Here is a 21513-nt window from a genome sequence, read left to right as displayed (position 1 = left end):
AGTTATTAGCAATTACCTAAATTACACAGGCACTCTACAGAACACATCTCTCCTCTGGGGATGATCCCAAGGAAACAGTCTCCAGTTCCATGCTGCTCCCTGCACCAGGTGATCCCATTCCATTGGAACCTGTCTCCTTGTGCAAGCGTGAACTGGCCTAGTAACCCTGAACCTGATTCTACAATGCACTCAAACATCCTCAAGTGGTGTTCTGGCCCTAGTTTTCATTCCTCCTAGAATTTACAGGGTTTTTTTTTCAGGTTTTTTTTTGAAAAAAAAAAAAAACCTTACTGGACTACAGCATCTGGGGAAGACTCAAACTTGTATTAAACTCAGCAGGAAAATTCACAATTTAAAAGCAATTGCAGTCTCCCTATCAAGTCTCCTGAATCACAGAGTACCTCTGGTTCCTCCACTGCAATGGCTCTTGTTCAGCTGATAATATCACTGCTCCACTAGCAGAGAAACCACATTACATTCTGAGAGGGTGATGCAAGACCACTGTACCTTTGAGAGAATTCATGGATTTAGGTTAAATTTTAGGATCCTTTCTTAAAGAATGTGCAGTCACTTAATTTAAAACCACAACGTACTCCAGGTGAATTAGAATAACAGAAATTTGAACACAGCTCCTTGCTAAGCTCAGTCTGATGTGGTTTTGTGATGCAAAACACATTATTGCAGTGCTAATAACAGATCACTGGGCTTGATTTAAAGATGTACCAGGTGAGCAGTTTGCTGAGGCATTTGCTGAAGCAGTTGACTTTGGGGAAGCAGCCAGGCTGTGTGCAGCCAGGGTGCATCAGGTTTCCAGCAGGGAATATGCCCAAGCCCAACCCCCTCTCAGGAAATGGTATACACTATCCAAAGTTTTCATAGCCACACAGATATAGCTGGATTGTCATTTCCAACAAAATTATTTTTAGAATGATTTTAAAGAAATGAAGGGAAAGTGTAGTGGGAGCTATAACACCAGCACAAATACCTTTTTTGAAAGGGATCACACTTGTTCAGGCTCGCCATCCCTTCTCTTCATGCTCAAGCTTGCACTATGTTAACCCCAACAACTCCCTGCACAGAAAAGGTTCTCCTAAACACGAGTCCTTCAAGAGCAAGTCCTCTGTCATGCCAGGCAGGAACTGTGGGCACTACTGAGCCAGGAAGTCTCATTTAACATCAGCACATCTGGGCACACCTCATCAACACCTTGGGCAGCTGTGTCCAGTGATGAGACAGACTCAGAACCACCTGCCCCTGACCCAGCACACAGGTAAACTGAGGGCAGAACACAGGGCAAGAAGAACCTCAATTCTAGCTTTCCCATGACACAAGAGAACCCTTCCTTGTCCCCTAACATTTCAGTCCTACTCTTTCTTCTCCTGAAACATCACTAAAGCTTTGCAAAGCTCTTTCCCAGTTTTCAGAAACAGAAGGCACCTACATTTTACGTGTAGGGACTGCAGACAGACTCAAGCCAAGCACTGATCCTTGCTGTGATCATCACAAGGATAGAAATGGACAATGGAGCTCTGTAACTCCATGAGCACCCTGACATTCAGCCTTTCCTTGTTCCCCTCCCTGTTGCTTTTAGCCTTACCTTGTTGTTGACCTTCCTCTCAGTTTCCACAGCTACATTCCAGTAACAAGTTGCCATTCCTCAACTGTGTTCTTGGGTGACCAGCTTGCAAATTACTCCAGCTCGCTAGTTAAAGGTTTGAAGAAGGACAAAACATTGATTTCTTACCTTGATCAGCTCCTTGAACCTGGGGTCTTCCTTTGAGTTAGGATCGATCATAGTGCGTTCCTCATTCTCCTCTGTTCAAGTAAGAGGGAAAACCTTAGTGAGATCCACTTCAAATGTGCTCTGCTGAAACTGCAGCAACTCCACATGATGAAGGGGCTCGTCAGCTGACTGAGAAATGGCAGTGCCTACGCATCCTCTTAGCCAGGGGATGTCCATGACCCCGGTGTCAGGCAGTTTTAGAGACATGCAGAAAGACAACACAGCCCCACTTTCCTAAACCAGGACTGCCTCCCCTAACCTTCCCCTGCTCTAAGCCCTGCCCTATGCAGAATGCTTCAGGAAAATCCCTGTCCTCATGTGGGGCACACTCATAGTAACACATCCCAAACCACAGTGAACTTGAATTTAACTTCTAATTGAAAACACCTGTCCCAAATTACAGCACCGGGAAAAATATAATGAGCTTAATGCACTACACTCAGTGCAGCTGCTGAGATTTGGCCTGAGAGTTTGTGCCTCAACCCTCTGTTTCCCCAAAACTTGGTCACACGTGTGCTCCTGAGTGCAGGAACTCTTCAACCTTTGATTAAGCTTATGAAATAAAATTTCCCCACTTTGTGTCAGCTGTGCTGGTACATGGGGGAAGAATATAAAATAGATTTCACACGTGTAAAGTCCTCTATTTCTTCTGCTGATGAGATGTGTGGGAAGTGCTCTCTAATGGCCAGAAGACAGGCCATATTTTCCTATTGATTTTTCAATTCTTTCTTTCTATCAGGATAACAAAGGAGGGGTTTTGGTATCACTGTTGGTCAGGCCATTGTCACACTGCTCAGTGAACCCCTAAAACCTACAGTTTAGGGGTTCAGTGACCCGGCAGTGACCAGCCTACAGTAACTTCCCACTGCAGAGCCAGACTTCACTGGTGTCAGATGGGAAACATGATACATCCTGGACACGAGACTGACCACACAGTATTTAGTAACCAGTACCTAACTGGTCAGTATTTTCCAGGGCTCTTATTTTTATTAAAAAAATAAGGCTGTGCTACCTAAACACACTTGAAAAATTTGCACAAATTAGTAAAACATGAATTCTTTTGCTGCCTTTTTCCCCACCCCGTTCCTTTACTTCCTCATTATTGCCTAGGGTGAGCCAGTCAGTCCATCATAAGGAAGTGACACCCACTACACACCCAAAATACTAACCCTGAACAGGACTTGACCCATAACAGAACATGATTTACCACAGAACTCATGGTGGTCATGTCTTTGCAGGACAGGCCTTCAGCAGCAGTCCTGCATCTTCTAAAGACATATCCAGCTTTAGTGGTATCCAGAAGAAATCACTTCAGACACTCCTGGTCTAGACATATCAACACAGAGCAACCAACACTTCTCCCACATCTTGGGAAAAAAGTACTTTGCATTTCCTACTACTCTCCTAATCAGAAAATCCAAATGAATAACACTTTTTGGGTTTAATTTACTATTTTATTATTTGTCCTGATGTTTGATTAGCTTGCTTCAACTAATTGCATAGATTGAGAGACATGTGGCCAGGAAAGACAAAAGTGGTTCATTTCAACAACTTTTAACACATTTTGCTATTAAATTATGCTGTTTCTCTTGTAGGGACTCAGAGTGAGGGAATGGCGATGCACATGGGAGAGAGTGCATAAACTACCTTGCTTGGCACTGCTCTTCAAACTCCATTTAGCCTTTTTAATTTCTAGTCTACAAGTAACGTGCAACCTTTTTCAATTGTCACTCCCAATCCTCTCAGCTCCAACTGGGCAATCTACACTCAGTAGTGAAGCAATGCTGTGTGGGCCACAGTGGCCTCCTTCACAAACCATCCCTGCAGCACAAAACGTTACCTAATAGTGTGTCTTCTGGATGGATGTCCACAGTGTTTGGGTTCATTGGTGCATTGATGGCATTTTTACCTTCTTCTTGGAGGTCACTCACTGGATAGAAGAAAAAAAAAAAAAAACCAACAGAAAGAGTGTAATAAATGCAAAATTGGTGTATGTGTAGGGGTTGGGGATGGTGTTCATCATAACAAACAACAGCTGGTAGATCCATTTCAGAACAGGACCACAGTTTATGGCATGAAGAACTGCGGCCACAGTGGAAAATAAAATCCAGGTAACATCCTTTTATAGCTTCCTATTAAACAGAGCCACCACAGAAGTGGCTGGAAACTTTTAGCAAGAAACCCAATTCTGTGGTAAGAACAAGCTCAGAGTGCTTGTTTCTCCAGGAGGAAGCTTTGCCTGCAGGATGGCCCCAGCCTAGAGCAGACAAACTGTAAAAACAAACCCCTTTTCTTACGGCCACCACTCATCACCACCCTTTCTAGCTGCAGAACACTTGCTACTGGCCTTGTTAAATCCTCAGAGGATCCCAGGCAGACCCACCAAATAAAGATGAAAATGTATTTAATTCCAGTGTTGCCACTTGATAAATAGATGTGCCATGATCTGGTGAACACAAATCAGAATTTTTTACTTCAAGCTGTCCTAAACGTACAACTCTCATTGGGAAGCTCAGTAAAGCACACTTCATAAATAAAATGGACGTTAAAATACTTCCCCGCATCCTGCCATTAGGAAGGAACTAAACTTGAGGACAAACACTGAATAGTTCTTATTTTCCCAGAGATTGCCAGTAAGAAAAGCACCAGCATTGCTGTAACGCTTCCACATTCTCCAAGGCACATCTCCCCTTAAACTCAGATGACATTGATTACATGGCATGAAAACCACAACAGCCCTAAATTTTCAGTGACAGTTCTGTGTAAGCATGAACTAAAATGACTTGTGGCAGCATTTGTGGTAGTGCAGTCTCCTTTGGGAGGGGTCCCACACTCTTTTCAGGGAAAAGCAAGGACTTCAAAATAAATAAGGTTTGCTAGGCAAACTTTTCTCAGGAAAGAAAAGGAGGAACAGTTAAATAATGGTCACAGTATCCCTGCAAGCTCTCCCCTTCAAAAGCAGCCATTATTCCCCTTTCCCACTAGAAAAACATTCCACAGTCTTGACATTAGCATGCAGTCTGTGAAGGCTACAAAATCCTGCATCAGGACTTGCTGTTTTCCTGCCCCTTCCAGAGATCCTACTGTCAAAGAGGAGGATAGGGAAGAAGAATACTCTGCAATTCCCACTCCTTCCCTCACAGAAAATTGAAACAGGTGCGTAAAACAAGTTCTCACATTTCTTCATTGCAGTCTCAAGAGGTTACTTAATTCTGGTTCACAGCATGGTACCGATCACCACTAAAATACTTGTTATGGAGTGCAAGCAATAAACCCCAGTCTTGTATTTTGAGACCTGATGGTTTATGCTCCATGGTTCCCCACTGCAAACAGAAAACAACATCCTCAGGCTGAGATTTAACCTCCTGAATAAAGATGCTGGTACAGAAATTCTTAAGTTCCCCTTTTCAGTATTCCTTCTCATTTTCTTGAAAGTCAGGGAGCAAGAAGGCCTCATACAACAGATCAAACCAGCTCTAGCAATGTGCCTTACCCAGCCCTGTTTGCATTATTCCCAACTAGAACTTTCTTACCCCAACAACTCCTACATTGTGATGCCGCCAGGAGGCACAAGACAATTCATGTGGAAACTGAAGTTTGATTTTTAAAACCCTGCTAGGACTATAAATGTCTAAACTTCAATTAAGTCAGACTTATTTAGGAACTACCAGCCTTATTTCTAGATGTAGCAGTCTTCATTATCACAGCAGTGCTGTCATTCTGGGAATGCCAAGTGTTCAGTGAGTTCAGGGCATCACTGCTTCCAGTGCTCTGCAAATACAGAGCAGAGCTGCTAAGTTCCTCTGGGCAGTGAATGCCCAGGTATATGAAAAAAAAAGATGCATATATTTCAAGCCAGAATACTTCTAAATGCCTATATTTCAAGCCTAAATACTTCTAAATACTTCTAATTCTAAACTAGATGTATTCCCAAAAGTTCAAATAAGGTAATACACTTTTATTTTAACATAAAAATTATCTCTACTCTTCCTAACAAAAATACCTAGTTTCTGAGCAATTTACTAAAATGGAAAAAAAACATTAATGCAAATTTATGTATTAAGCCCCCATCCCTCATGACATGAAGAACCACACAAAACCTTCATACTTGTCTTCAGACCATGTGCAGCTGTGCCAGATCCCATGGGACCTAAACATCCTCTCCTCCCTCTGCCAGCAAGGCAAGGCTCTGCCAGCACAAAGCTTCCCAAAGCTGCCTCCCAGGGAGAGCCCAGCACACCGGGTCCTCACAAAGAGATTCCTGCCACGGAGAAAGTGTTTCCTACCTCCTTTTTTGCGCCTCCTGCACAGCAGTCTGGCCATCCCGGCCCCAGCAGCAAGGACAGGTCACAGACAGAGCCCATGGAGTGTCTGAATGCTGACGCAGTGGCAGCAACTGGATAAGGCACTGCCACCTCCAGACTGCCAAACCCCCCTAATTTGGGCACGGTGACATGGGAGTAGGCACTAAGATCAGCTCCCAGCTGCTGGGGACAGGGGCCAGGAGGGAGGACACAGCACTTGGCCGTGGTCCCACCCAGGAATCCTTCCCTCCTAGTGCCTGCCTTGGCCCACCCTGGCTGCCTAAGGGCAGGCACTCAGGGATGCTGTTTGCTGTGCGTGTTGCTTCCCAAGAAAGTCACCTTCACCTGCTGGTGAAGGCACAGCTGGGTTCCACAGCTTGCCCCAAGGGACACACAGGCTCCCAGAGGCAGCATGCAGACAGGCACCTGCACTCAAGAACACTAATTTTCCAGGGCATTCCCCTCACCTGCAGCACTCCAGAAGCCTTTCAGGCTGTGCTGGAACAATTCTGAGGACTTTTTCCCTGCTCACTGCCCCAAGCATTCATTTATCACTGCTGAGCAAAGAAACAGAAGCAGGAAAGGAAACAGAGCCACAATGCTGGAAAGAAAAGAGAACCCACAAATGAGCAAGCAGAGGTAGTTAATAATCAGGATGGAGCAACAGGTACATTTCTGAGAACCCAAAGGTATTTTAATGCAAATTTACAACAAAGAATGGCTTTCAGCCCATGCCTTCACAAACCCAAAGGTACTGTAGAAGATTATGGATATTAAAAGATTGGCAAGTACCAGCAGCCGTGGCTTTGCTGTGAGGCTTATACCAGAGCTGTCCATGCAAGGGGCATTGACTGGCAGAGCAGAGCTGTGCTTGCACAACAAGTTATAGTCATGATAGGTTCCACATGAGGTATTACTGCTCCTTGTCTGCCCAGTCACAGGGCTCCTTTTCTCCTTCCCTTCCCCACATGGAACAGTTTCCCCTTTGGTGATGGCACAGGTCTTTTGCTCCCTACCCAATGCTGGTGTAAAACACCTTTCTGTAAAGCCTGATCATTCCATTTCAGAGACCAGTCACAGCAAACCTGCAGCAGAGGAAAGCAGGAAGGGGTAGGACATTGAGAACAGGCTGAAGGAGCATGGCTTAGTCCAGGCTGGCTTTCAGCAAAAACCCTATGGTTTTTTCCCCTAAACTAGAATTTAAATTCACATGAAAAGGTCACTTGTCACCAAATGACACAAGCAAAAATGACGCACCACAGCCTTGGTCACGATGAAGAGACTAATTTATTTTTTCTGACTCCAATCTTTTATAGTTCTCAAAAGATGCCAGTGGATTGGAGGGTGAACGTGCCACCTCTCCAACGACACTGGACAAACTACCTGTACATCAAATTTCTCCGCCTCTATGAAAGAATGCAAAACAATAGGTTATTTACAGAAAGTTGTGTGAGAAAGTTCTCTACAAGAATGTAAACTCAGAAGGCTTTAAAAAACTCTTGATAACCAGGGTGACAGTCACTGCTCTACCAGTCTCCTGAAAACAGCAAAGGTTCCTGGCAGCTATATTATATATTCCCTGCAATATTTTGACAATCTCCTGGCAGTGTCAGCAGTCAACATGATTAAGTCACATTGGAAGCTGTGCTGGCCTTTCAAACAAGTTAATAGTGATCAGATCACACACATACACGGACCAGAGCACTAGATCCGTAAGCCAGGCAGGCTGTCTCAGACATGGGATTATAGGCAAGCTGCACACAGCACAAGCAATTAGCCACAGAAAGTTGGAAGTGCCACCAGAGCTGTCAAGGATTTCTCAAAAGCCAGAAGACAGCCTTTAAAGTTCGCAGGAGAACTATAAAAAGATGTCCCAGCATTCTCCTTTCTAAAAGAAAGAGTCAACTGATATAAACAGCTTTCTACCTTCACTCTTAATTTTAGTGTAATTTTAAAAGTTATCAGAAACAGCACAGGTCACTTCAGTCTTTGCCAGTCACAGCTTTGTTAATAAAAAAACTGACCACGAGTCTCTGCATTTTACAAAAACAGTTGGAAAATTATAATTAATTTTAGCTCTGTTTATTTCTGACTGCAAGGCTGAATCCCATCCCACAGAAAGCAGCAGCTGTTGTGACACTGATCCCAGGGTTTCTGTGCTTTCCTTTGCATTCAGCTAGTGCCCAGCTGGCTCAGCAGTGCTGCCTGACCACAACTTTTACATGATGCACTTCCACCTTGTGATTCAATCCTAACTTTGGAAGTTATCAGGCTGCTTTGATGTCCTTGGCTCCAGTGCAGATGATCCATTCAGGTAACTCTGTCTTCCTCTCTGGTGGGAGCAGCACACAGACAGCAAACTTGAGATGCCCAGGTAACTCAAACTGCACAGGAAGCTCCCTTCCTGCCAAGTTCTTACTGCTTCCCAAGTTTCCTTCTTCTCATCAGAGAAAAAAGTGTGATCAGCTGCACTTTTTCAGACAGCAACTCACCTGCCTGCATTCATATCCTTATAGTCCAGATCACCACGTGCAAAATAGAAAGCCCATGTTCAAGACCATTCTTAGCCCTTTCAGCGCAGCAACACGACCCTCATTCACTCACATCTCTGAGGAGAATGTGGATACAGGGCAAATCCCCCTGGTTAAGCAGCAAACCCTTGCATAAAAGATCAGGCTATCAGCTGGAGCTCCTGCTTTCCATGAGGGAGGTCAGACCAGAAGGCAACAAGTCCCTGAAGACTCTGCAGTGACGACCTCTTAACTTTAACTTGCTCCTCTGCCTATCACAGACTAACGCAGGCAGCCATGCCCACAACTACATTTCCATCTGACAGCTTAAACATTTACAAAAAGTTGTCTTCAAACCAGCAAGCTTTCTAGGCCCATTTAACAAAAGGCAGTTTTGCTAAGTCTCACTTTTTCTAAGAAAAACTGATAAACTGAAAGGTTTCAGAGCCAGGCCCAAACATGCTGCTACACTGCGCTCTTTTCTAGAAACAAACCACACACAGCTCAGACTACTGATCATTGCACATATACAAAAGGCCCTGAGATCTTTTCATAGAGAGAAAAGATCTCTGTGTCTTCCTCTTTCTGTGGGAGAAAGACAAAGCAGCCATTAACTATAACAGAGAATTAATAATCCCAGGCAGATCAAAGGCAAAGACTTGACCAAATCCACATAAAGGCACTATATCAAGGGACTGCATTCAAAGCAGAACTGTGGTAATAAAGCAAATTATTTATATGCCTCAGCAGGCAAGGCACTCACAACGGCCAGGCCCTGGTACATAAAGAAATGGAAAGATGTAAAAGAAAAGGGGAAAGCAAAACCTTTTAGGAAAGGGCTGTAATAATGCTTTTGGTTTAGTTGCAAAGATCAGGCCACACTTGATTAAACAGATGTGTTAAAAATTTACACTGGTAAGTGGTCTGTCTATGCTGTGACTGCCAAAAGAAAGATTTCCCCTTTATTTTTGCCAAAGGTAAATATGTATCTAGCATGGTAACAGCATATTCAACACTTCAGCCAGCTGGAAGCATTTATAAGAAATTTGGGCTTTGTTTTGTTTGTGAGGGTGAAATACTGCTTTCATATTTTCACAAATAAGGATGTTCCTTTCTTTCTAGGGAGTTGTCGGGGGGTGTCCGTGGAAAGAGGAATTCCATTTTTTGGTGGTGTTATGTTGCTGTCTTCATCAGGCAGGGATCCCTTATGGCAAAGAGGCATTCAGACTTCATCTTGAGCCCTACCTGCCATTCACCCCTTCCTTTTGCAGACATTACTGGTTCCAGAAAGCCACATTATGTCACAGAGTGAGGAAACTGTGTGTCTGAAAACTAGCTAGATAAGAAAGGGGGAAAAAACAAAGTTAATTTTCACTGTGTAGACACACAAACTTTAATGCTGGGCAAAATTATTTAAAAGAGCAAACAAAAAAAAAAAAAAAAAAAAAAAAAAAAAACCAACAAAAATCCAAACAAACAAACAAATATCCAAAACCAACCAAAACACAAACAAACAAACCAACCCACTTCACCCCCAGACAGCAGAAATACCAGTGTGGACAAGAATGGTGTTTTAAAATACTTGTAAAGTTAAACTTAAAAAGGTAATAGATGGATACCCTTAAGGATACAGAGCAGATAGCTTCTACACTCCAGGATATGCACTAGCTTTGTCCTGAACAGATTGCTTCAATCACAAAGTTTTTTGACTGGGAAAAGCCAGGCAAAAATTGAAGCTAAAGAGAACCCTAAAAGCAGCCAGGGAAAGCTACACTCATCCCCCTGCACCCAAGTTCTACTTGAAAATGGGGAAAATGTACTCTTTCAGCCTCCCCCAGGTATAATTCCCTCCCAACACAGAAAGGGTCATTTCTTCGCATGAAGTAATGGTGGAGGGTTATGTTCTCCCAAGGACACTGCATGACCACCAGAACAACTTCCAGCAGAAGGGAGGATGTGGAGTCAAATCTGACATTTGAGAGCAGAGGGAAAGACAAAGTCTGGTAAGAAAAGGAAAGGACTGAAGGAGATTTTGGTCTTGTGTCCACTCCCAGTAGAAAACCATCAAGGCATTTTCAATTTGCTGCCATCCATTCTCCATTAAATGCTGTGCTCACCTAGGAAGTCCTCAGCGCTCTCTCAGGCTTTGCTGTACTGCTACAACCAAAGCTGGTGGGCATAAGCAGCTAAAGGAACAGCACCTTCATGTCTAGGAACTCAGTCCAAGATCCCAAATGAAGCAGGTTGATTTCCACAAGATACCAAGCACCAACAAGGCTCCTTTAGCCAAAAGCCACTTCAGAAAACAGAATCAACTCACTGCTTAAGGTGTCCACATTTAATGGGTCCAGTGAAAGCAAACCACCAAGGGAGAGACAGAAGAAGCTGTCAGAAGCAGAGTTAACAGCACTATTCTGGAATAGAGACACTCAACCCATTCATTCAGCCCTTGTCTTCTGCACCGTGAAGAAATCTGGGAGAAAACAGCACTTCAGTTTACAGCCTCCTCCAAGCTCTACCTCTGGATCCCACATCCACATCTAACCCTGCAAACTTTATCAAGCAGAACACTCAGCTTCAAGAAAAGTCACTACTGCAGCTCAGGCTAACACATTGTACAAGTGACCAGCTTTCCATTCCTCCACCAGCTTTCTTCCACCTCCTCCACATGGTTTGGCACTTCATTTTTAGGTAGATAAGTGAATAAACCTCCCTTAGTTATCTGCCAAGCCAGTTTCACCTGCCTCAGCTTCCTGCTCTCCCCATATCCTTTGCACAGAGGAATGAAAAGGTCACCACCACCACAAGTAATCTACTGTGCAAATATGAGAACATTTTATGCTATTTGTTCTTCTGGACATGCCAAGAGAAGTACAGAGTAACAGACTCACTTCCAAAGGCACTGATGACAGGTCAGCAGCAGCAGCAGCAGCGCCCCGTCTTCCGCAGCTGACGGGACAGATCTCAACAGCCAAACTCCAGGGGAATGGAAAGGAGGCCTACAGATATGACTTGCATTTCAGAAAAAGCAACAATTTTGCTCGTGCAACATGATTCTATAGGAAAAACAAGCCAAGATAAATGGTTCTGCAGACCACAAAAAGTGCACATGCCTCATTGCTGCAGTTGCCCAAATGTCACCCAGAAAGACAAGGAAAACCCTGAAAAACACTTGCCTGGAGCAACTCTACTTGCAACACACACACTGAGAGTTTGCTAGTAAATACCAGAGGACCAGTGGAGGCACAGGCTATGCTCCAAACTAGAAGCTTTACCCTACATACTCAACACAGACCTTTCAGTGTACCATATCCGAAGGTTGTTCTACCTTTCCTGTGTCCTATGTGCACTCAGGACAGTAAAGCAGTGCATTAGAACTGAGAAGACCTGTAAGTAAATGCTACAAAATAGAAGGGAGTTTTCTCAGTGCTTTCCAGGCATGTCACATGGGGGAAATTATTTCATTGTTGCTTTGAGCACCAGAGGAGCCTGTCAAGACCAGCACTTCAGTGAAAAGCACTACAGACCTCACAGTAAAAGCCTGGAACTCAGAGCCCACAGCCAGATAAAAGCCAGTCCATGAAGGGAAGGTACAGTGGAGATAGTGGCTGCCATAAAAGCATTTAGATGTTTAACTCTGCTGGGTTTAAGAAAGAAATAGCCCCAGCATTTCCTAATGGAGCTGCTGAAGATTACATAGAAAGAGTGGAGCCCTTCAACTGACTTTGCAGTCCAGTCTCTTAAGTACAGCCCTCAAGGGATATCAAAATGCAATCATGAAGCAAGAGCCAGCCAAAGAATCCAATCAAAACAAGTCCAAAGCACAAGAAAACACCACATTTCACAAAGTATCAGAAAGACCTGCTGCTGTTTTTATTCATGTACTTAGTCAGCACACCTAAGATTTACATGATTTGCAATTCTAGCTTTCTGTGGTGCCTTTCAAAGCCTTTGCACTGGTAACACCAGGCCCTGTGAGCTAGAAAAGGTGGTGCTTCAGTAGTGCTGGACATCTTAAAGATTTTCAAGCTCATTTACAGGTCAGTCCCAAACCAGGGAACAGGACACATCCCAAAACATGAGACAAAGAGCTCACACAACACAGGTATAGCCAGGAGGATCTGTTTCTTGCATCTGTTCTTACTCTGTCAGTGATTGCAATGGATATGGAATATTTCACATTCCCCAAACAGAATCACCTGGCCAGCTATGCTGCAACATGCTAAACCATCCAACCCCCCTGCAACAACAGTGCCCATCTCCTGTGCATTCAGCACAAGAGTGAAATTTCCCAGCTCAGGCAGTTTCAAATTGTGTCTGCAGTCTTGGAGAAACCTCTTACCAACCACTGGATCAACAGCAAATGAAGCATTCCACTGAGGATGCCTTCCACCAGGATTCTGGGTAGTATGGCACCTACCCCAAATGCCATTAATGGGAAGAAAAGTCTCTCACTAAAAGTTACAGTTTCTTTTATCAGATGGAAACATAGAAACAAATATGTAACTTTCTCCCTCAACCATACAGGAGGAGTATGTTGAGAGTGGACACTAAGGCCAGTCCTTCTCAACTTCCCGTTACCATCTATCTCTTTCCCTGACAAGAGACCCTAAAAAAATCTCAGAAACAGAGTGAAACTCAGAAACTAAGATAACATAATCAGAGAAATTGTCCTTGGAAGGACCTAAAAAGTTCAGGTTGAAGCTGGATTGTTGCTGTGCTAGGTTAGGTCAGGCACAACAGCTTCCTCCCTTCCACATGCAAAAATAAAACCCAGCCACAGTTTGTGCGATAGACAGCATCAAGATCTGATTTATAGGCAGCACATCTGGTTTGCTCCTGGTACAGCAGGGCCATTTTGCAGCATGACATCCTGGATGCAATTAAAATCTAGTTTCCCAATGATAGTGCTCCATTACATGAGCTTATTTAATTACCTAATTTCATTACCTATCCTTCCAGTTGCAGAGAACAATGAGGGAAGTAGCAGGAAGAGCCAGCAGATCAATACCTGGCTCCAAATCTGGTTAGGGTCTTGAATTTTGGATTTTTTTGATCATGGATCAGTTTGCATGACACAAAGCCTGGTGCTGACAGATGGGATACATCTGTCTCAAAGGGGGATAGAGTCTCTTGGGAAGCAGCTCTGAAGAGCAAAGGGGTCCAGGAAGGCCGGACATTCTTCAAGAAAAGAGTTTATCACCTTGGAAGGAGGGCAGGCAACTCAAGAGGACCACAAGGATGGCATGAGGCTATGCAGGGAGAAAATTACGGGGGTCAAAGCCCAACCAGAACTTCATCTGGTTACTGCTGTAAAGGACAATAAAACATGTTTCTACAAATGCATCTGCAGCAAAAGGAGCGCTAAGGAAAATTCCCACCTTTTATTGCATACAATGGGAACACATAATGAAAAAGGCTGAGGAAAAGGCACAGGTACTAATGCCTTATCTGCCTCACTCTTTAACAGTCAGACTGGCTGTTTTCCTTGTACCCAGACCCTAAGTTGGAAGACAGGGACAGGGAGTAGATCAAATCCTGGAATCAGTTTTGGGCCCCTCATGGCAGAAAAGACATTGAATGTGTCCAGAGAAAGGAAAGGAGTTGGGGAAGGGTCTCGAGCACCAGGAGCAGCTGAGGGAGGCTCAGCCTGGAGAAAAGGAGGCTCAGGGGGGACCTTCTGGCTCTGCACAACTCCCTGACAGGAGGGTGCAGCCAGATGGGGTCAGGCTCTGCTCCCAGGGAACAAATGATGAAACAAAGAGGAAAAGGCCTTGGGTTGTGCCAGAGGAGGTTCAGGTTGGATATGAGGAAAAATGTCTTCACTGAAAGGGCTGTCAAGTATGGGAACAGGCTCCACAGGGAAGTTTTGGAGTCACCATTGCTGGAGGTACCTACAAGATTTGTATATGTGGCACTTGGGGACATGATTTAGGAATGGACTTGGCAGTGCTGGGGGAACAATTGGACTTCATGATTTTTTGTAACTTAACTCCAGAATTCTAAGTAGAGCATCAAGATTCCTGTCAGACCAAATTCTGTAGAGTTACCAGCCTAAATTTCCACTGGAATCAATTCACTCTAACAATACTGGAAGCCATACATGGGGAAGAAGGTAAACAGTGATCCCGAGGTACAATTTCATAACCCTGCTCCTGTGGGAGAATGTTAAGTGAGAAGTGCAAGCAATTATTTTTTCCTATAGTTTTTTAAGAAAATCCTGTTAATTTTGCAAAGCTTCCAGATCCATCTGCTGGACTAGGCAAGACAGAGAGCAAACAACACTATTCCATTTTAAAATGACAGAAGTGTCTGCATCTGTTTAATGGCACAAATACATGCATCTGCCAAACAGACCTAGTGGAACAACACTTTCTGAGGATGACACATTCTTCTATTTAAAGACACTAAAAGAGACACGACAGCATGCCTCTATACAGACATCTCCTCATCCAGCTCTCAGTCTCCTTCCTTACTCCAAATAAACTGTGTGTGCAACCATCCCACAGCTAATTAAAAATTAGCAGTAAGGCCATATGGCAGCTATAATGGAAAATGGGAAATACACTATTTATTTTTTCAGTGGATTTCATTATGATTCAACTACACAATGAAAGAAGTACTAAAGAAGTAACTGGGATTCCAGGAGCCAGAACAGTTCGCTTGTTTTATAACAAACATGCAGCATACATTGAAAAGAGTTTTCATAAAAGTCTGTATCTGATTGCCAAACAGGTCTTGGGGATTAAAGAAACCTTTTTTGACCTGGAGAAACAAATACTGAGAGGCAGAACTGAATTCCCAGTTTGCTCACCACCAGAAAAGCCAAAACCAGAATCTCATTCCATGGCCAACCCTCTCAGCCTAAGGCCTCTGGAGAGAGAGTGGTCTGCAGAGAGTGCAAGGAAACAAATCAGTGTACAAGATTTATAATTAGAAGCCTCATTGTTCCTCCAGGAGGAAGTGACAGTGATTTAAGGGCCTGGAGCATACAGACCCACTGCTCCCAGTACGTGCTGCCAGGTGTGCATGTTCTCTCCACATCTGGTTTTCAGAGCAAGATTTCACAGGATTCAAATTACAAAAGGCTGACACCACATGTTTTCCATCATCCTGTTCCAGACAAACTAGACATACACAACAAAAGCCACGAATTTCAGGTTGCACCTTTCTATTTGGCCATCAGAAGAGTACAAATTAGGGAATCTACACCTGAGCACACTGTGCTTCACCCTGGAGAGATCACTTGGCCAGTGGCCTATTAGCTGTGCAACACAGAGGTTTTTGTTCCCCCTTTCCATCAGCACTGTGCCCACTCCCAAAGGCAAAGAGGGTTTGCTCACACAAAATTGCTGGTTTAGACCCCCTGCCCACAGCCACCAAGCAGCATGTCCTGAGCAGAGCTCCAGCATCCAGGCTCAGGAACTCCTCCTGAAGGCAGCCTGGCAGAACTCCTGGATAAGCAGTGCTGTCCTACTGGTCACACATCCCATCATTCCCTTCTACCTCCATCCTCCTCACAACAATTCACACCTCCTTCAGCAGGGCAGAAGTGCTGATGCAGGCTATGACACCAACCAGAGACAGGAATGCTACAGCCACCACAGAATCATGGAATATCCTGAGATGGAAGGGACCCACAAAGCATCAAAGTCTATCTCTGGCCTTGCACAGACACCCCAACAATCCCACCCTGTGCCTCAGAGCATTGTCCAAGTGCTCCCGGGGCTCTGGCAGCCTTGGGGCTGTGGCCATTCCCTGGGGAGCCTGTTCAGTGCCCCAGCACCCTCTGGGGGAAGAATATTTCCTAAACTCCAACCTAACCCTTCCCTAACACAGCTCCAGCTGTTCCCTGGGTCCTATCCCTGGTCACGCAGAGCAGAGATCAGAGCCTGCCCCTCTGCTGCCCCTAAGCAGGAGCTGCAGCCCCTGGTGAATTCTGACCTCAGTCTCCTCTACCCTGAACAGTGCCCTCAGCTGCTCCTCATAATGCTTCCTCAAGGCCCTGCACCATCTTAGTAGCCTCCTCTGGACACTTGTAGCCCTCCTCTGGACACAAGGCCTCCACCAGGTAAAGCAAGGGCCAGTCCATACTATCCCTCGTGAGAGTGAACAACTCAGTTGGTTGAGCTGTGCCCTGAGAAGAAAAGCTGAGCTTCATCAGTGACAGTGCACATCCACAGCACATATCACAGAGCAGGCAGAGGGTGTACGAGGGTGGGGATAAACAACTACCAAGGTCACGATGCAGAAGAGCTCAAGGCTCGGCAGAGGAAGGCATGTGGATATTGTGAGAGCTGAGCAGAACAGAGCCTGTGCCATCAGCCTCATCCTGACACTGACACAGGTCAGATCACTCTCTGGAACCACCTCCATGACCTTCAGGTAGTTGGCTTCTCTAACAAAATACCAGATCCTGTTAGCTCAAAGAACCTGGAGGTGTGCTGAAGATATGATTGCTCTAATGATCAATTGTCAGCAGAAGGAGGAGCCTTTGGGAAACATGGTCGATTCCCTTTCCTTCTTTCTTGCAGCCTCCAGGTCTCCTGAAAGGGCTGAGAGGAGCTGGAGGGCTGAAAAGAGAACAAGACTCCAGGGCTGGGAAGGCACACACAGCCGCACTGCAGGAGTGACAAGGATCACAAGTCGGTGATGGTGCAGGTGAGGCAGAAAACTTCTCCTTGTGATACACACCAGCATTTCTGTGTGGTCACATTCCCCTTTGAGACATCATATCCCAGGAACCCTGACAGAGACAACCCCAGGAATCCTGCAGGCTGAGATTTCTAGTGGTGCCCAAGAGATCTGTACAGTTGACTGGCTGCATTTGAAAGCTGACAGCAATTTGGCATCCAAATCCCACATGGGCAGCTCTAAAGTAGCAGCTCTGCTGGACTTTCACAGCTACAAACCTGAATCTCCTCAGCTGTGACTGTGAAACTTGTGTGCACAAGGCACACACACCAAAGCTCCTTCCAGCTGAACAGCAAAGCTGTGGCTGCTGAGACACCAATTCCTGCAACCAGCAGACCCTGCCTTGCCCTGAGTTTGCCTCGGACCACATAAGCCTGGATCCCTTAGCAGCAAGTTGTTCTGACACAATGCAATGAAAAAAGCATTTCATTTTTGCAATGAAAAAAACTTGCCAGCTAATCTCCCAAATCTCCTAACATCAAAGGACAATCCAAAGCTCACAGCAGTGCATTGGAAAACTCCAGCAGCTCTGTCTTGTTCTCAGATCCACTGGCATGTAACAGTCCTTGCAGTACATAAAAAGGCATTTAGCACTGTTATGCATAACTATACTCTTTCTTCTGGACTGCCCTGTTGCCAATGTGCACATCAGTAGGATGCATGTATATTAATGAAGTGATCTAAATATCCCAACTCTTACAAACATGAGCACACAATCAGTAGGATTAATGTATTTATGATAATGCACTGCAGAAGACAGCCTGATGTCCCTGCACAGAATCACCAGTGAGATCAAGAGTCCCTCCTTCCCACAGACTTTCCATGAGCTGTGGCATGTTCCCCCATTTCCATCAAGACCATGTGCAGCTCTCCAATACATCAGAGTTTCACAGGGCTCACCCACACACAGCCAGATGCCCCCTTCTAAAAGTCTCTCTCTCCAGCTGTCATAATTAATAAATCCTTTGGAAGAAATTAAAACAGGTATCATTGAACAACTGCTCTGAAATAAGGGTAGACTTTAAGGAGAAAATGATTGGAATTCTGGTTTTGGAAAACTAGAAGTGTTGATTACAACTCTGCTGAGGTTTTACAATGAAGTTTAACAGAATTCTTACAATGAATCTTATTTTAAAGATTGCAACTCTGGAAATAAAATTACTTTAAATGTCTGTTTTCCTTAAAGGAAGACAAAACATTCCTTCAACACTCCTGAACAGCTAGAGAGCTATTTTGTGTGTCTTGCTGCATTGTGTCTAGAATTGGAGCTGTAGCTCCAAACTCTCTTGTCTCACCAGGAGACTGTGCCTAAAGCTGCACTAGGTGAACCACCCTAACCTAAGTGCAGCTACAGGAGGAAAATGTGGGAGTTATGATACCATTAAAAGCACTATTCTTGTGCATGCAAAGTTCATTTCAGTTGAGACACTGACACAAAATATATTCCCTGTACAGCTTTTGCCAGAATAGAACACAGAACCCAAACCAGCAGTGCTCTACCAAGACTGCAACCAGACTTGGTCAGGCCTGAGCCCTACAGGAGAAACAGCAATTAGGCTACACAGGCTCCAACTGGAAATTTAGGTCTGTTTAAATCAGTGGTAGAAAGGATAATAAATCCAGGTTGAAATATGAATCTACATGTGTTTGCACAGACTTTCTATATATACACACATATCTGGAACAGTATGTAGCTTCAATGTAACTACTACTACTGCAGAAAGGAATAGCAAATTCCTTTCTTAAAGAGCAAGTAATTCTACTTAACCAGTACTCATCCCATCTTCTGTGGGGGTATTTCAGCAGCAGTAGCACATCACAATGCACAGACAGACTTCTCCAGCCAAGCATCCTCTCAGTCTGCAGCTAATGTAGTCATGTGAAGCAGGACAACAGAATTAGACCCCACACATTTTGTATTTGTCTCTCCATCTGCCTAAAAATTCACTGCCACATCCTGTGAGTATGGAAAGTAAATGAAGAAGGGGGTGTGACACCATCAGGACATCTCACTGTAACACCAAGACATGGATCCCGAGAACAGCACTTCAGCCTCCCTTGATAAGCACAAAATTTTCCCCTTATTCAGCTCTTGTTGCAATAATCCTGCCCTCTGCAGTGCTATCCTATCTTTCACTCCCCTCTCCTACTGATTTCATCAGGCACAAATGAATAGCACTTTTCCAGAGCAGTTTCCTCACCCCTGTTCCCCCCTCAATCATGTCACTGGGACACAGCGCTAAGCAATTAATTCTGTTTTATTTCTCTCACTGACTCCCCCATATCGGCCATACACACACACACATATACAACAACAGAAAGCTTATTTAGCCAAACACCTGCTGCCCAGATCTTCCATACAGTGTGTAATGAGGAAAAGAAAACCAAGCTTTGCAACGAGGCTGGGAGTGAAGCTTGCAGCAAAATCCCCTCATTTATTTCACTACAGCAACATCACTCTGACAAACAGGAAAGGGCAGACTTTTTCAATTTCCTTTAGCAGATGAAGTTGAAATACAGAACTACCTGAAACAGTATCTTTTACAAAATCAGAAAAGAAGCTAAGGAATCATCTGGTTTAGAAACCATATCCTCTATGGGCCCTGCCAGCACCCCAACAGTTTTCTAAAGTATTTAAAGGAGATTTTGGAGCTCTTGAACAGGTGGCACATTTTGAAAGACCAAAATCACAGAATCATGGAATGCTCTGGTTTGCAAGGGACCTTAAAGCCCATCTCATTCCACTCCTCTGCCAGCGGACAGGGACACCTTCCACTATCCCAGGTTGCTCAGAGCCTCATCCAGCCTGGCCTTGGACACTGCCAGGGATGGGGCAGCCACAGCTGCTCTGGGAAACCTGTGCCAGGGCCTCATGGTGAAAAATTTTCACCACCCTCATGGTGAAAAATGTCTTCCTAATATCTAATGTAAACCTCGGATACGCCAAGACACAGCCATGGAACAGTAAACATCAGGCAAACTTAGGCATTTACAGATTTCCACATGGCCCAAATGGGGGACAGGGAGAGAAGTAAAACCCAAAGTGGTCACAGAGCACTGGAACTGTCATCCCACTTTTCTAAGGATGTGCATCATGACTGATTGTAAGATTAGGAACACACATCTCCATCCATACTATCCCATAGCCTTTCCTGTCCTTTCTCTGGCCAAGTGCCTCCCCTATGGGCTCTCTAGTACTATCATGGTAGGGCTGAGCTCATTGCTGGTTTTCCTGTTGCAGAGCTCCACTAAAGTGTTCCTATACTAAGTGGTGACCCATTTTGACATAGCCTGCAGGCATTAATAATCAGCAAGACTTTACTCCCTAGGGCATTTTTACCCAAACTAGGGGTTAAAAATATTCCTGGGAAGGAAGAGGAAGGGAGGAGCCAAACAGACACTGAGATCACCCGCCTTCCATAGGAAACCAGGGTAAAAACGGCTTCCCCATGAGCTGCTCTTTCTCTGAGTCAAGGCTGCCTAAAAACCGTCTCCAAAAATACATTGCAGCAAGTTATGAAGTAATTAGCAAAAAAAAAAAAATTTAGATGCTCATGGTTAGTAGCCGCACATCATGGTTATTTACGATCTGTGATTTAAAAAATGAAAACCTTCATAATAAATTAAAAAATGAAAAAATTCTCACAAATGAGATTTTTTTTCAGTATCATTACAAGAAGCTTTGAGCTGCGTGGCTCAGAAGTTGTGCACAAAAAGCAAAAGGATTGATACAAGTGGATTTTAGCTCTCACACAGACCCTCTTAAACGTCACTGTATGAGCACAGCTGGGACAGTGACAGCTGCAATACAAAGGCAGTGAAAGCAAGCAGAAGGTATAAAGAGCCCTCAGGCTGGAGCTTTTGGAGCTCACGCAAGGATGACTTCAGGCTGTGGCATTCTCAGCATTCTCATTTGCCGTGAAGACGACAGGATTTACTTTGGGAAGATCGTTCTGACCTCTGCTGGTCCCCTCAGGCAAACCCAGCAGAAGCCTGGAGGCAGGCCTGGAATTCCCAAGGGCTGAGCACGGAGTGGGGGAGGGGAGGGGGGAACGCTGACCACATCTGCTCCTACTAACTCATTCAAGGAACGCCACTCAGATGACCTTCGAGTTTACTCCTGTTCCACATTCACATAAAAAAAAATAGTTTCTAACCATGAAATTTGCTCCTGGGGCTGCCCAGGTCCTTCCACAAGCCATGTTCCAGCCTCTCTCCCCCT

The 21513-nt window shown here is 44.6% G+C and overlaps 1 protein-coding gene across 5 annotated transcripts in view; it reads right to left on the bottom strand.

The window, feature by feature from the left end:
- PARVB (parvin beta) overlaps positions 1 to 21513 on the bottom strand; it is a 50968-nt gene that overhangs the window by 27202 nt on the left and 2253 nt on the right. For 3 of the 5 annotated variants that reach the window (XM_053943257.1, XM_053943261.1, XM_053943259.1), the window contains exons 2-3: positions 3624 to 3713; positions 1745 to 1815 (exon numbers count right to left, since the gene is read on the bottom strand). In XM_053943257.1, coding sequence (XP_053799232.1) covers positions 1745 to 1815; positions 3624 to 3713 — 161 coding nt within the window. Of the gene's footprint in view, positions 1 to 1744; positions 1816 to 3623; positions 3714 to 6069; positions 6119 to 11488; positions 11589 to 21513 lie in introns of those variants that run through there. The other 2 variants (XM_053943260.1, XM_053943258.1) reach the window with 2 other exon arrangements.

This window comes from Vidua chalybeata, chromosome 5 (genome assembly GCF_026979565.1).
Source record: "Vidua chalybeata isolate OUT-0048 chromosome 5, bVidCha1 merged haplotype, whole genome shotgun sequence".
In the NCBI taxonomy this organism is placed as follows: Eukaryota; Metazoa; Chordata; class Aves; order Passeriformes; family Viduidae; genus Vidua; species Vidua chalybeata.
This window is presented reverse-complemented; position numbering and strand designations above follow the sequence as displayed.